At 36.1% G+C, this 14,782-nt stretch overlaps 3 protein-coding genes across 3 annotated transcripts; all 3 read right to left on the bottom strand.

The window, feature by feature from the left end:
- Positions 1-2,428: 2,428 nt before the first annotated feature.
- Positions 2,429-4,912, bottom strand: LOC116127407 (auxin-responsive protein IAA13-like). The gene is made up of 4 exons (XM_031413052.1): positions 4,565-4,912; positions 4,018-4,153; positions 2,940-3,001; positions 2,429-2,840 (listed from the first exon to the last, which is right to left on the bottom strand). Exons 1-4 carry the CDS (start codon positions 4,836-4,838, stop codon positions 2,791-2,793), a joined length of 522 nt encoding a protein of 173 aa, XP_031268912.1. The 5' UTR covers positions 4,839-4,912; the 3' UTR covers positions 2,429-2,790.
- Positions 4,913-7,656: 2,744 nt separating this feature from the next.
- On the bottom strand, positions 7,657-10,617 carry LOC116127422. Its single transcript, XM_031413073.1, is given in 6 exon segments — positions 7,657-7,886; positions 7,889-7,940; positions 8,275-8,419; positions 8,421-8,477; positions 10,026-10,160; positions 10,434-10,617. Coding segments are annotated over 6 exon segments (561 nt in total). The 5' UTR covers positions 10,493-10,617; the 3' UTR covers positions 7,657-7,773.
- A 532-nt stretch (positions 10,618-11,149) lies between these two features.
- On the bottom strand, positions 11,150-14,001 carry LOC116127276. Its single transcript, XM_031412934.1, has 2 exons — positions 13,776-14,001; positions 11,150-12,937 (listed from the first exon to the last, which is right to left on the bottom strand). The coding sequence occupies exons 1-2, from the start codon at positions 13,876-13,878 to the stop codon at positions 11,331-11,333; spliced, it is 1,710 nt and encodes a 569-aa protein (XP_031268794.1). The 5' UTR covers positions 13,879-14,001; the 3' UTR covers positions 11,150-11,330.
- Between the last annotated feature and the right edge of the window lie 781 nt (positions 14,002-14,782).

Below are 14,782 nucleotides of genomic sequence, written 5' to 3'. Positions count from 1 at the left end.
CTTCAAATACCCCTTCTCATGTTCTTACCCCGTAATCTTTACATTATACTTGACCAATTCGAACTAATCATTCTGCAGGTCCGACACTTTACTCTCCTACACACCTGAAGCTCCCTCTTCTCCTATGGTCCCTCAAGCTCCTTCTGAGATTGTGGATCCACCTCTACATCAATCCATACGCATTCGTAAGTCCACAAAGTTACCAAATTTTGCTTATTCTTGTTATTTTTCATCTTTTACTTCCTTTTTAGCTTCTATTCATTATCTCTCTGAGCCCTCTTCCTATAAAGAGGCAATTCTTGATCCTTTTTGGCAGCAAGCTATGGATGAGGAACTTTCTGCTTTGCATAAGACAGACACTTGGGATTTGGTTCCTCTACCTCCTAGTAAGAGTGTTGTTGGTTGTCGTTGGGTGTATAAGATCAAGACTAATTCTGATGGATCTATTGAGCGATACAAAGCTACGTTGGTTGCAAAAGGGTACTCTCAATAGTATGGTATGGATTATGAGGAGATATTTGCTCCTGTTGCAAAAATGACTACTATTTGTACTCTTGTTACAGTAGCTTCGGTTCGTCAATGGCATATCTCTCAACTTGATGTTAAAAATGTCTTCTTGAATGGAGATCTTCAAGAAGAAGTTTATATGGCGCCCCCTCCTAGTGTTTCACATGATTCTAGGTATGTTTGCAAGCTCAAGAAAGCGTTATATGGTCTTAAACAAGCACCTCGTGCTTGGTTTGAGAAATTTTCTGTTGTGATCTCTTCCCTTGGATTTGCTTCTAGTAGTTATGATTCTGCTCTTTTTATTAAGTGCACTGATGCAGGTCGTGTCATTCTGTCTTTATACGTTGATGACATGATTATTACTGGTGATGATATTGATGGTATTTCAGTTTTGAGGACAAAGTTAGCTAGACAGTTTGAAATGAAGGATTTGGGTTCTCTATGATATTTCTTGGGTATTGAGGTAGCCTACTCACCTAGAGGTTATCTTCTTTCTTAGTCAAAATATGTTGCAGATATTCTTGAGTGGGCTAGACTTACTGATAATAAGACTATAGATACTCCGATTGAGGTTAACACAAAGTATTCTTCTTCTGATGGTTTACCTTTGTCAAATCCTACTTTATACCATACTATTGTTAGGAGCTTGGTATATCTCACTATTACTCGTCCAGATATTGCATATGTTGTTCATGTTGTTAGTCAGTTTATTGTTTCTCCTACTACAGTTCATTGGGCAGCTATTCTTCGTATTTTGTGGTATCTTCGGGGTACAGTCTTTCAGAGTCTTTTACTTCCATCCATCTCTTCCTTGGAGCTGCGTGCATACTCTAATGCTGATCATGGCAGTGATCCCACAGATCGCAAGTCTGTTACTGGTTTCTGTATCTTGTTGGGTGATTCTCTTATTTCTTGGAAGAGCAAGAAACAATCTATTGTTTCTCAATCTTCAATCGAAGTAGAATATCGTGCTATGGCATCTACTACCGAAGAGATTGTTTGGTTACGTTGGTTACTTGCAGATATGGGAGTCTCTCTTTCTCATCCCACTCCTATGTATTGTGACAACCAGAGTTCTATTCAGATTGCTCACAACTCGGTTTTTCATGAACGAACTAAGCACATTGAGATCGATTGTCACCTTACTCGTCATCATCTCAAGCATGACACCATTACCCTGCCCTTTGTTTCTTCTTCTTTGCAGATTGCAGATCTCTTTACCAAGTCGCATTCTATTTCCCGTTTTCGTTTTCTAATTGGCAAACTCTCGATACTTGTAGCCGCTGCATCGTGAGTTTGAGGGGAGATGTTAAGAAATACAAGGTTATTTTGTTTTATTGTTTATTAATGGTAGAATAGTCTTTTCATTATTTTTTTTTTTTTTTTTCAGTTTCCTTTGTTTAGCCTATATATAGCCTCTTTGTATTTAAGTTAAATTATTCTTTTGTATTCGATTGAACTTTGTTTAGCCTATATATAGCCTCTTTGTATTTAAGTTAAATTATTCTTTTGTATTCGATTGAACTTTGTTTAGCCTATATATAGCCTCTTTGTATTTAAGTTAAATTATTCTTTTGTATTCGATTGAACTTTGTTTAGCCTATATATAGCCTCTTTGTATTTAAGTTAAATTATTCTTTTGTATTCGATTGAACTTTGTTTAGCCTATATATAGCCTCTTTGTATTTAAGTTAAATTATTCTTTTGTATTCGATTGAACTTTGTTTAGCCTATATATAGCCTCTTTGTATTTAAGTTAAATTATTCTTTTGTATTCGATTGAACTTTGTTTAGCCTANCGATGATAAGTCTGTGTCATTCAATTATCGTCCCATAAAAAATTTCCAACATTACATACGTTTAACTACTACTTTGATGATTAACAAAAAATACAAAAGTGGAACAGCTCAACCCAGAAACAGAAAACAAAAAAATTTCTTTGCATTGACAAGGAAAAGCAAAGATCATATCTAGGTTCATAAAAACAAAACATGAAGTGCTCCAATATATACAGCATCAAACACAGCGTTCATTGAAGTATGCATTACATAGAAAAGTAAGGTGCTTCAGCTTCCAAAAAGTATAGTGAGAATTCCCAGAGACTTGCGACGAGGAATGAACAAAAAGAAAACAAAATAATACAGCAACCGCAAACAAACAAACATGTATAGAGGACCAATCTTGACTTGTCAAAATGATTGTACTAGTATCTCTTTTTTTCTCTTTCGTATATCTTCTAGAACGCAGTAAGTTTTCATCTTGTGAGGTTTGAAGAAAACAGGCTTAGATGGGCTTGTTTCTCTGTCTTCCACTACTTTCTTGTAACCATGGTGCTGCAAATGAGGATAAAACAAGCATAATCAGAATGCATTAAAATAGAACATATCGGATGGTGAATCAATAATCATTTCGTTTAGTGCAGATCTGCATACCAAGTCCTGTAGCTTCAGATGTCCTCATGATTCTAAGCCTCTTCACAGAGCCAAGGAACATCCTGAATAGAAATCAAATGATTAAATTAATTTCGATGCCAACTTAATGAGATGACAGATAACAAACTTCAAACAGCTGAGCATTGCTTCACGACAGGGTATTTACAGAACTCATCAAATTCAACAAATGGAGCATCTTTTCTAATTTCTTACTATTCTTCGACAGCATTACTGATTGTGTGAAAATAAGATGTGCCAGACAAAACATACAACAACAAATAGAGTGCCTCATAGCAGCTCTACCTAAGAATTGTCATCCTAACTGAGAATCCCGAAGTAACAGCAAAAAGATCTTTGCATGAAATATTTCAATTTGATACATGCTAGGAAGAAGTTAGGCCATATAACTTCAGGATTTCCATTTCATATCTTTCTCCTCCAACATAAAACAAATCACTAAGTTTTCATGGAATTGTAAATTTTTGACAAAGAGCCCTTGAAAGAGAGCAAATAATTGAAATACGTAACCAATTAGTCGGGAAGATTTATGTTTGTGAATTTCTTAGTGGTTGGGCATTACAAGAATGAGTATCAATATTCTACAGCTAAAATCCAATGTTAATCAATTCTATTTGAAAATCCTTATCACAGTTTCCCTTTTTGAGGAACACAAACAACACCTTAAGAGGTGTGAATTTGTAGAAATCCTACAACAAATGCAACCTAAGGAAATCTACAAGAGAAATCAGAACGATCAAATAATCAAAATGGTCATTGATTGTTTGTCCTTCACTCATCTTTTCCTGATTAGTAATAGTAAAGCTTGTTAGAGAGCGTGAGAGAGATGAGCAAATGATTTCTTATACTCCGAGGAACTCTGTCATATTATACACATAAGATAATCACAAGCAACTAATTATTCTAATAGTGTTAACTACTACATTCCTCCTATTATGATGATGTAAACTCCAAGTTTGAACTTTCAGGCCTATGCAATAGATAAAAGATATATGTATTGAGCATGTATAGACATAAATAGGATTAATATCTAAGCACTTTTGTGCCAGGGAGTACATACCCCCAAGGAACATCTCCAACAAGCATCCAATCTCCCTCTTTGTCCTCATAAGTGAGCACAAAGTCAGACGTTCCATCCAGCAATTTTGAACGTCTTGTTGCTTCAACTCTTGTGTCATGTTCCTGTATGCTTGATCCTAATAACACAATGATGCCACAATCAATAAAACAGTATGTTTACTTTAATTATTATCCAGTAAATGAAATTTGATTAGCAATTGTCTAAACTCAGCTTTTTGTAAGATTTTCAATATGCTGGCCTAAATTTGAAGGAAAGCAGAATCAAGGAATTTGAACCAAATTTGATAGGAGATAAACAGCCACTTAAAAACTTTTCCCAATACAGAATTCAGGAAAAGAGATCCACTACATTTCTTATTAATGTTTTTACAACATTAATCCAAACATAAAGATAGGAAACGTTTAAACTTAATGATCAGAAGAGAATAAATGGAAAATAATATACTGAAAATCATTTTAGCTACATAGCAAAAGCACAAATTAAAGAACAGTTCAGAACCAAATAAAAGAAGATATGAAAAACTCACGCATCCCAGTGATAGTTGTAGTTGGCCTGTGGAACATATCCTCCAGAGTCTGTGCTAAGGTCTCATAGCAGCTATGAGTACCCAGATCAACCTTCCTTCCAATTGGAATTCCATCCATATTCACCTTCACAAACAGGGAAGTCCTAGTTTTAGAAGTACCATTATTCTTGTTGCTGCCATTGGTAGTCTTCTCTACCACACCATTCTTTCTTTTGTGTTTCTCAATCATTGAGTTGTACTCTTCAGTGGCTACTGATTTTGCTTGATTGGCCATGCTGTTCCTTCTGTATGCTCTAATAGGAGGCCATCCCACGACTTGACTGTTTCAAGATTTAAATTAAACAAGAAATCCAATACCATCAGTTTCAGAAAAATTTCTAAAACCAAAACTTACAAAAGCTTAAATTCATTCAGAACTTCACAGTATGTTAACACACATAAACTCTGATGATATTAAGCAAACAACCCCATAAAACTTAATTGAGAAGAATAATTTTTCACTTGACATGCTTGCCTCAATCTCCAAGGAATTTCAAGATTACTAATTTTTCTTTATCATCTCAATTGAGTTGGGTTTATGAAAGTTTATTGTATTCCTGGGGATTGGGTTGTACAATAAAGGGGATTTTTTTTGGAACATAGCCGTGTTTTTGGATGTTTTTGATCGATTTTGTATAGTGCTTACTTCCCCCTCATAGCTTTAATATATTTTCTCAGTTTCGAATAAAAACAGACATGCTTGCTAGTCTGACCCTACAATCCTAAACTTTAAACTGAAATATTTTAAAAGAATCAAGATCAATTCTCAAACTTGGGACATAAAAATTTTATTACTCAGATAAGGATTTGAACAACTATGCTTGTTACTGATTCTAAAATTAAAGTAACACTAAGCAAGATCCCATGAAGAAGATCTAGATTATTAGTCCAGATTTGTGAGGTAAACCTAGCTGTAGGTCCCATATCTATCCAAATGTGCACCTATAGAAACACAGTTAGAGCGAAACAAACACACTCATTAGAAACAAGGAACATGATCAGACAGAGTCAATCCTTCACAATACAGGATCCCCAAAATGCCCCACGAAGCATAATTTCTGAATTTAGGGTTCGCAAGTAAAGTAAATGCAAATAACCATACTATACATTTCAAAAAAATATTAGCAACAAATCGCTATCAACATTATGCCAAAAAAAAAAAAAACACCCTCCATCATCATAACAAAGCATCTACATCATTCTGATCATAAATTCCTATAACCAAATTATCAACAGATATAATAATAGAAATTTAGCCCTACAGCGCCCTATCTATTAGCAAACCACAAGGCAACAGACATAAAAAATTAAGAAGAGAGAATTACGAGGGAATAGAGAAATTTAAAAAGAAAAGTAAGAGTTACCGGGCAGCATTAGCCCACGATCGGCACTTCTCTTGGAACCACGGAGCATGATTAGGTCTGCTCAAAGAAGAAGAGAAGAAGACAAAGAAGAAGAAGGGAAATCTTTAGCCGTGAAAATCCTAGCATATTGAGCACCAGAAGCGGGTTGTTGTTGGAGCTTAAACCCACAGTTACCACCAAGACTCAACCCAAGACCCAACTCGAGGTCGGACTCACCGGGCTGGAAGAATCCTCAGAAGATAACAAGATTATCATCTCTTGAAACCGTCGAAACAGATCCACTGGCGACATTTTCTATAGTTCAAAAAGAAAAGGAAGAAGAAGATATGTGTTTCATAAAAAAAGAAGAGAAAGAGAAGGTTTAGATTCTAAAGAAGAGAAGAAGAAATTAGGGCTGTTCGTTTGGTGAGTTTGGGAAATAGTGTAGTAAACATAGAAAAGGTAGGTTTGGTGTGGTGGTGGTGTGGTGGTGGTGGTGATTGCTATATGCCCCACCTGTCGGCTTTATGCGCTTCCACTATTATTTTAATTTTTCTTCTAGCCGCTGTTATTATCTGAATCTTCACTAATTTTACCTTCTTTCTATTCTTTATTTGTTTCTCATTCCCAGATCTGTAATGTCAACAGGGAGCATGAATCTAAATGTAATAAATAAGTCATATTATTGCGGTTGTGATTATAATATGTAAGTTGGTATTAATTAAGTCCAAGAACACAAATACAAAGGACGAACCCCCTTGATTAGATAAAGAAAATATTGATAATTTTATCCACCCAACCCATATCTTGATATCAACACAAGATCAAACAAATAGATATATAAACACGTTTATACAATATAATCATAAATTGGAAATAATAACCCTAAAAGTCAATAAAAAGGAAAAACACGAAATTCCGCTATCCTAATTCCTAAACAGACAGCCAACCACCTAAATGCTCCCAACGACAACCGACAGGGGGGACAACCCATCTCAGGGGTTAACAGCATGACCCGCGTGTTCATACACCATACCTGTGGGACCACTTCATTTAACAAACTACTCCAACGTAGACACCTCAACCACAGTCTATCACTTACGGTTAATTTATCAGATCTGTTTTGATTCCGGGAATTAATTCATAAAACGCGTTTCAAGTCCGGATATATTTATATTTCCACGTGGCAGTCGTTGATATCGACGGTGCCATGGAGCCGGGGAACAGAGTCCACGGTTGCCTCATTTTTTTATAATTGTAAGGAAGGTAGTTGGGTCCACCTAAAAAGCATGAATATGTACCCGTCACAAGTGTATACATTTATACAATACAACGGCATCATTATATATTCCCCGCCTACCCTCCCTGTACACCTGACACGTACCCCTTCATTTTTATTTCCCCATTTCATCTCTCGCCTGTAATTTAATAACACGGAAGTCGAGTATTAAATCTCATCACACTTTTTGACAAAATATTCATATCTCTTACTTCAAAAAATTTCAGGATAAGATAATTAAATAAAAAAAACACTTAAATTTACGTAATTGCTGAATTGTGGAGTCCATGGGCCATTACCCAACTAAATAAGTATGGACCTTCACATATCTCATTCATGTCCACACTTCAGAAATTGGTGCTGTATCCATCCTAAATCCACTGTTATTCCAAGCTATCAATACAATAGCTGTTATATAACATACCATTTTCTTATTATATAAAAAAAAAAAAAAAATTGTGCAAAATTTTTTGTGATGACCACATGAATTTCAGAAGAGCAAGAGATAAGGAAAACCTAAAAACGCATCCAATTTAGAGTTTACTTTTTCATTGTTTTCTGCTGAGGTTGCAGGGTGCAGGACTTACAAGCTGAGGGTGAGAAATTGTCCGAGACCTGATTCGCATTGTTTGTTGTTTCCCTTCGTTTTCAGGAAGGTGGAGAGAGCATCCATGATTAGAATTTCCCAGTTTTGTGCCGTAAAGAAGAAAACCAGCTATCTGTGAAAAATATCAGGAAAAACAAGGATATAAGATAGCATGTGGCACAAGATTTCCAAAAATTGCAAAAAAAAATTAAATAGTGATGACAAATTACAACTATATCTCACCTATTCACTGAACTCAATCCAACATTAGATAAAGAAAATACATGTAATATGAGAGTAGTCTTCCCTTCAAAAAACACATGATATTCCCCCTTTTTCTTAAAAAATGTAAAAGCATTAGCAACCACAGTTTCAGGAAAATGTCTCAGATATGGAAGCTAACTAGTAATCAATTTCGAGCATGATGAAATACTATCAAACATAAAGAGCACAGAAACAGGACACTTAAATACAGCAGACCTCCATTACGGACTGCCTTCAACTGGAAGACTCCATTGCCTTGGGGACCTGAGACAGGAAACGTGCAAGAAACAGAATGTCTCTTGTGAGTTACTGCAAGAGATGCATGTACCATGGGCCCTTCTTTATGGGTCTCCAATAGCATTAATGATTGCCTGATTCTTAATAGCTTTCTCCATTGCCTTGCTGAAAATTTTCAGGCAAATGATAATATAATGGCACTTTCCAATTGTCGGTTAAATAATTTTATAAACATTTATAATCTTAAGTAACTTTTGGCTTTTGAATAGAGTAAAGTTTTTGTTAAAGAATAGAAAGTGAAGAATCACAGAAGCCCTAGTATTTTCAAAGCAAACAAACGACAGGCCATCATAAACCCAACCAAAAGCCACAAAAGCCTCAAATCTGCTTCCCCATGTGTTCATAAATTGATATAACAGGGATAGTGCAAAGACATCAGGAAAGAAGAATACTCAATCCCTTGCTAGCTAGACTGGGTGCATATAAAATATTTATGACTACTCAGAGAAGTTTCTATTGAACAGCACTAAGAACACTTTCTACTTCGATACTTCACTATCCCTCCTTCCCTACTAGAAACCTGGACTCTTTCTCCCTCTCCAACACAGGTACACAACTACTGAAGTGAAATTATAACTAGCTTTAGAAATTGGCGATTCTTTCAAAACTAGCCCATTTGACTGGTTCTAGTTCAGCAGAGGGGTTAGGGTTAATATGAGATTTCTGTTGAAAAAGGAACTTGGCTGGTGCCTATGCTAGTGGTTCCTTTTCAGGTAAAATCAGCTCTCCAGTTCAATTAGAACTTGGGTAGGCATGAATCTAGGTATCTGATAAAATAATTCCCTTGTTTCAATGTTGAATTTTAATCTTTTAAAGCAAGAACAAATTATTTGTGCAAGAGGCATCCGCATATATCTACATTCTAACAATAACATCATGCACAAGAAGCTTACAAAGAAATACTTTCTTTTTTTTGTTTGTGTTTCTGTTGAATAATGAAAGTAGGAGTGTTAAACACAATCCTATCTCCCATCAATCCTAATGTCCTTCAGATATTAACTTTGTATGATTCAACAAGGAGCATATACACCACAGGTATTCTTTGTATTTTTGATGCCACAACATATTGTAGCCACTCAGCGATCATGGAACCTATAATTTGGATAACAAACACAAGCAATCATAATGTTTCACTAATACGGAAATCAAGCTCCTCTTATACTGACATATTATGGCTTGCTTGCAACCTATGTGCCATGAGGATTTCTTAAAAGACCACATCATCCTCATGGTTCACCATTTATGATAAAGTTCCTACACTATCCCTAAACAACTCATTGGTGGGTGGGTTTTCAAAGGAAAATGATCTACAGAGTTTGTAGGTTTCATTTAAGCAAGGAAGTAAAATTTACTAAATATACAAAAAAAAAAAAATTAAAATATCTGACTTGGGCACTAACTCTCTTTTTCGAAAGTTCAATAAATTATAACTTCTAATCAGATAGCCTTATACAAAATCCAATGGCCATATGCCAAGTGACTATCTTTTGAATGAAGGGCTTAATAAGATAAAAATTCGAGAACACAATATGCAAATTACTGAATATACATAAGCAGCCTTACCAAAATTCTTGATTGATAAAACAAAAACTAAAAGTTTCGATATCTCAATGGCGATCCTGACAAAATAAATAAATGACTTAACAAGTATACCTGCTACAGCTATGATAAATAGCAAGGTCGTCAAGAGCACTCAAAGCCACACCGCCGGTAACTGTAATCAAGACAAAAGACACGGCTTTACGACCAAATGACTTGCTTTTTTCCTCGTCCAAAGGCTTTGCAGAGCTGCAAGAATCGATTTTACCAGTCAAACACCATAAAAATTTAGCTTTTCACATAAAATAAACTAAATGCTTTAACATAAGAATAACATTTGAATTAACAATCGAATCTTAATATATCAAATAATGGGCATGATAAAAAAAAAAAAAAACTAAATTAAATACCCATTGTTGCAAAGTAAAATGAAGGACCCAGATAAAGATAAAAAATAGAATTAATAATCCGATCCTCACGAAGTTAAAATAAAAAATTTAAGAGAAAAAGAAGAAATTCTACCTAGAAGCCTTTGAAGATGGGGAGCTCTTAAATAAAGAACTCAACCTTCTCGCCAACATATCTCTCTGACTTTGATCTGTTCTCCTCTTTCTCAAATGTATCGTTTCTAGTAGGTGATTATTTGTACCACCGCCCCACCGGCTACACCGTTTAAGTTGTTTGGGGAGTCAAAATACTTGACAGAGTTAATTTGACTCGAAAATATTTTTGGTTAGAACTGGGTAGAGACTTACTATGTGCAGTGCAGCCCATATATCACGGCCCAATGGACCCATAAAAGAGCTTTGTTCAAAATATATTTCATTATCATATTTAATTCATCAACTTTAGTTTGAGCTGTACAAATACACTGATTTAGTGATTTTCATCTTTTAAACCGATAGGAACAGGATTCTGGATGTATATGCAATTACACCTCTTTTTGGAGACCCATGTAATTCTCTAAACTAATCTTTTATTTGTCATCAGTTTTAGTTTAATGCTAAAACCCAGATTCTCGGCCAAGCCACTAGAGGCTTACGTGGTCGTTGGCCGTTAACTTTAGGACTTCGGAAAAATAGTTGAAGTGCATACAAACTGGTTTGCACACCAAAAAACAAAAAAACCAAAGAATTGCATAACAAAATTCATTTTCTTCTTCTCTCTGCCTTCTTAGCTATCTTACAACTCTTGTAATATCTCGTTAAGATATTTTTCTGTCAATACAAAAATTGTATAATCTAACCAGTTTGCAATGTAACATCATTTCCAGTGATTATGATTCATATTCCACGCAACACTTCATCATACTGATAACAGCTTTTGCTTCAAATGCAACTCTATCCTACCCATCTTGAATATCTCTATAAGATTATGACTTATCATACAAAAATTACAGGCTTGACTTTCATATTCAACCTAGCCTCTTTCGTCGCCCACCCAGTTGTTCTTCTCCTTGGGGCCAGTAGGACCTTCCTCCCCATACAGCTCTACTGGGAGCTTATGGAAGATGCTTTCAACTGGATACCGAAGTCTCACAGGCAAAACATTCATTATCTTATCTAGCTCGGTTCTGGAATCGTAAACAATCTTTGGACCCCATTCTCTCATAAACTGCAGCCAACCAGGCTCAGTAACAACCCCATCTCCAAGATACTCCGCAGCAACAAGTTCATAATGGATGCTTGAATCAACAAAGAAATTACTACGAGCAGCATCGTTTCTCACTCCGATTCCTAGTTTTGCAGACCCTTGAATGTAGGTGCCAGGATGAGGAAAGCTAGCATGTCCACTATTTGAGGAGTAAACAATGGCTTTATTCCCCTCTATGTATTCCAAATCATAAGCATTCACCCATTCACCACCACTGTGCTGCGAGAAGTATATACACCACAGCTCTCCAGTGAAGTTGCTTATACGGAGAGTGAAATGTTCCCAGTCACCCACATGCTGACCAATCTTGCTAAGAGCAATGTTCATGATTCCAACTTTGAGAGTGCCAGGCCCATTGAAGGGGCAAAAAACCCACATGGCAATATCGGTGAATGTTCCACCAAGAGCAGGCTTCACATGAACATAAAGCTTTGCAGTTTCCAAATTTCCGTATTTGACACTGTGTCTCCTGTCATCACTCGGCAAGTCTATCCAGAATTGCTTATCATTTGCTCCACCACCAGGCAAATTTGAGCCACTAGGATCAATGACCTCACCAACCAAATCCCCAGCTTTGTACAACTCTGCTCCATTGTTGAAAAACCATGAAACAGAAGATGGTAAATAGATTTCTTCAGGATGAAAGAAAAGAGTTGGTCCATAATGACTGATGAGTGCATGAATCTGATCACAATTCGGCATTGCATGTAGCGTAGGATCTAAATTCTTCAGGCATGCAATATTCAACTCTTCTCCGGAGATCAAGGAACTACTGCAAAAAAAAGTCCCCACGGAAACACCTTTACCCAGCATTCCTCGGTGACGAGGTCTCGTGCTCCAAACCCGAAACTGAGAATTTGAGAATTTAAGACTGGTATCAAGTTTAAGGTGATAAGCTTCACATTTATCTGTCAGGTCAGCCCGAACGCATCTAACTTCATCAAAGTCAGGTTTGTTTGGAATGTTGGTAACCAAAAATCCCATGGATTTATAGCCCTCAGGAGGCTGTGGAAACCAGAAGAAGCCGCAACCTTCATAGTTCTCCTCGCCCTCATCAGCTGGATTCCAAACTAATGTATAATCAACAGGTTTCTGAAGAGCTGGTGAGTAAGCATAATTAGAAATATGAGCAGCTTCTGGTACAGAAGAAGCCACCTCCCTAGCCACAAGAACAAATCCTCTTAAAGGCTGACTAGCGAATTGGCAATAGTGACCAAGGCAATAAAACCCATCAGGAATTCCCACTGGCTTAAAAAATGTAACCTGTTTTCGCTTGTCCTGCAAAAGATCACAGCTCCAAATGAGCTCAAACCTGGAAATTTGAACAACTTCTATTTCTCCAAGATTTATTCTTCCGGAGGCAAATCCTTGACCTGAGAAAGTAAGCAAACAATTGAATGTTTAGTATGATAACAGGAAGGCAGAACTCAATGAGATGACTTCAACTTGTGAAGAAAAGAATTGCTTTAAATCATTCAGTTGAGCTTACTTTAAAATTTACAGCATTTAAAAAATCTAATAGGTGATGTTGGGGGAGGAAGCAGGTCCATTCACCAATCAAGTTCAATCAGAAATATTCTACCTTGAAAAGACTACAAAATTTGGCAGCAGATTGCAGTATAGCCTCCATATTATATAAACTTGTCTAGGACACACTTCTCTAAATGCGTTGACTAAGAAAACATAAAAACACAAAAGCTGATAAAAGAAAATAATTTCATGCTGAACAACCATAAACCACTACAACAGAAACATTCAGATTATCAATTTCAAATCTCAATAAGCTCATTCCTAACTGCACAACTATCAGCTTTTAAAAACATTTTCTTTTTCCAGTATGTTTGTTTGCATGAATTGGCTAGTTCATTGCCTACAAGCCAAATGACAAATGAACGTGCAGAGATTGACCAAAACAAACATAATTGGCAATCGAGCGAAATCATCTCAAGCTTTAACCTTTATGAACTTGAAAACTGCCCAGAAAAATAAATTTACATAAAAAAAGCATATCAAATGCATGTAGATTACGAAGAACATCAATCAATTTGAGTAAATAAAAGTAATGAACACTGACAAAAATCAACATTAACCCATGATCCGCGGTAATCGAACCCATCAACCAAAAAAAGAACTCAACAAAAATAAATTAGCCCCACAAATCACAATTGAATTAGCAAAAAAGATCAAAACTTTAGAATCCAAATGTGATACCTTGAGGCCAATTGGGAAGTGGAGAAGGCAAGGAGAAGGTTTCAGGTTGTGGAGGGGATAAATCGGGGAGTGTCTTCCAATAAAAGCATTGGCAACCAAACATGTTCTTGCCTGAAAACGTTCCAACTCTCTAAGATGATCTCAAATTTTCGATTTTGTTATCATGTTGCCTGTTACACTTTTCTAGCTGGGAATCTTATTCCACACTTCCGTAGATGAAATCTCACATTTTGTGGGACCATCTTCCAAATGTTTTCACTTTTTTTCTTGCTTTTTCAAGACAATTATTCTTAAGGGTTCTTTATTTAATAATAAATAAATAATAAATCTTTCTTTTCATATGAAATGTGATTTTTTCACTACTTCTTTATCTAATACTTTTAATCAATATAATCTTTGACAGATAATTCACTTCACCGTGTTATTGGATTCCCTTCAGGTTTGGGACAATAGCTCTTTGGTCCACAGATTCTGAAAAGTGATTCATCCAGATGTTTCCAAATAGTGACACGTTCATACAAGGCTTACTCTTTTGAAGAACCACATCACTGGCCCAATCCCTCCCAATCAGTCTTCGCTTCCCGTTTTAGTTAACCAAATAAATCCAAGGCCATCGTTATTTTAAATAAAAGAACGAACTTTTTTACTGGCGATTGGGCTAAAGAAGACATTGGGTACTCTATACTCATAGCATGCAGAAAAGGTATTTTGGATCCTTCAGGAAGAAAATGACCCCATGTTTCACGGAAGAACTCTTTATAAAAATTCCCACACGGTTGAAGTCTTACCTTTGGGGCATAATCTAATCCATTTCTACTTCATTTTTATTTGGGAAAATTGGATCTTCCTAATCATATAAATTCATTCATTCATTCATTATTTTGTGAAGAATGTATGTGCACCTCGGCCGTTAAACCCACCTCCAGAAGTAGACAATATTGCTGAAACGTATATGATGATTGATATACATGTTGTTTGCTCTGATGATTGTGGAGTCGGTGGATGAC

Source organism: Pistacia vera, unplaced genomic scaffold (genome assembly GCF_008641045.1).
Source record: "Pistacia vera cultivar Batoury unplaced genomic scaffold, PisVer_v2 Contig190, whole genome shotgun sequence".
In the NCBI taxonomy this organism is placed as follows: domain Eukaryota; kingdom Viridiplantae; phylum Streptophyta; class Magnoliopsida; order Sapindales; family Anacardiaceae; genus Pistacia; species Pistacia vera.
The sequence above is the reverse complement of the archived record's forward strand: the minus strand, read 5'-3'. Positions and strand labels throughout refer to the sequence as shown.

Excerpts from the sequence above, each read along its gene's own strand:
- LOC116127407 (XM_031413052.1), bottom strand. The coding sequence starts at position 4,838 with ATGGCCAATCAAGCAAAATCAGTAGCCACTGAAGAGTACAACTCAATG. Across the intron at positions 4,154-4,564 it reads TACAACTATCACTGGGATGC|GATCAAGCATACAGGAACAT; the intron begins GTGAGTTTTTCA and ends TTGTGTTATTAG. Across the intron at positions 3,002-4,017 it reads GTTGGAGATGTTCCTTGGGG|GATGTTCCTTGGCTCTGTGA; the intron begins GTATGTACTCCC and ends ATTTCTATTCAG.
- LOC116127276 (XM_031412934.1), bottom strand. The coding sequence starts at position 13,878 with ATGTTTGGTTGCCAATGCTTTTATTGGAAGACACTCCCCGATTTATCC. Across the intron at positions 12,938-13,775 it reads ACTTCCCAATTGGCCTCAAG|GTCAAGGATTTGCCTCCGGA; the intron begins GTATCACATTTG and ends TTACTTTCTCAG.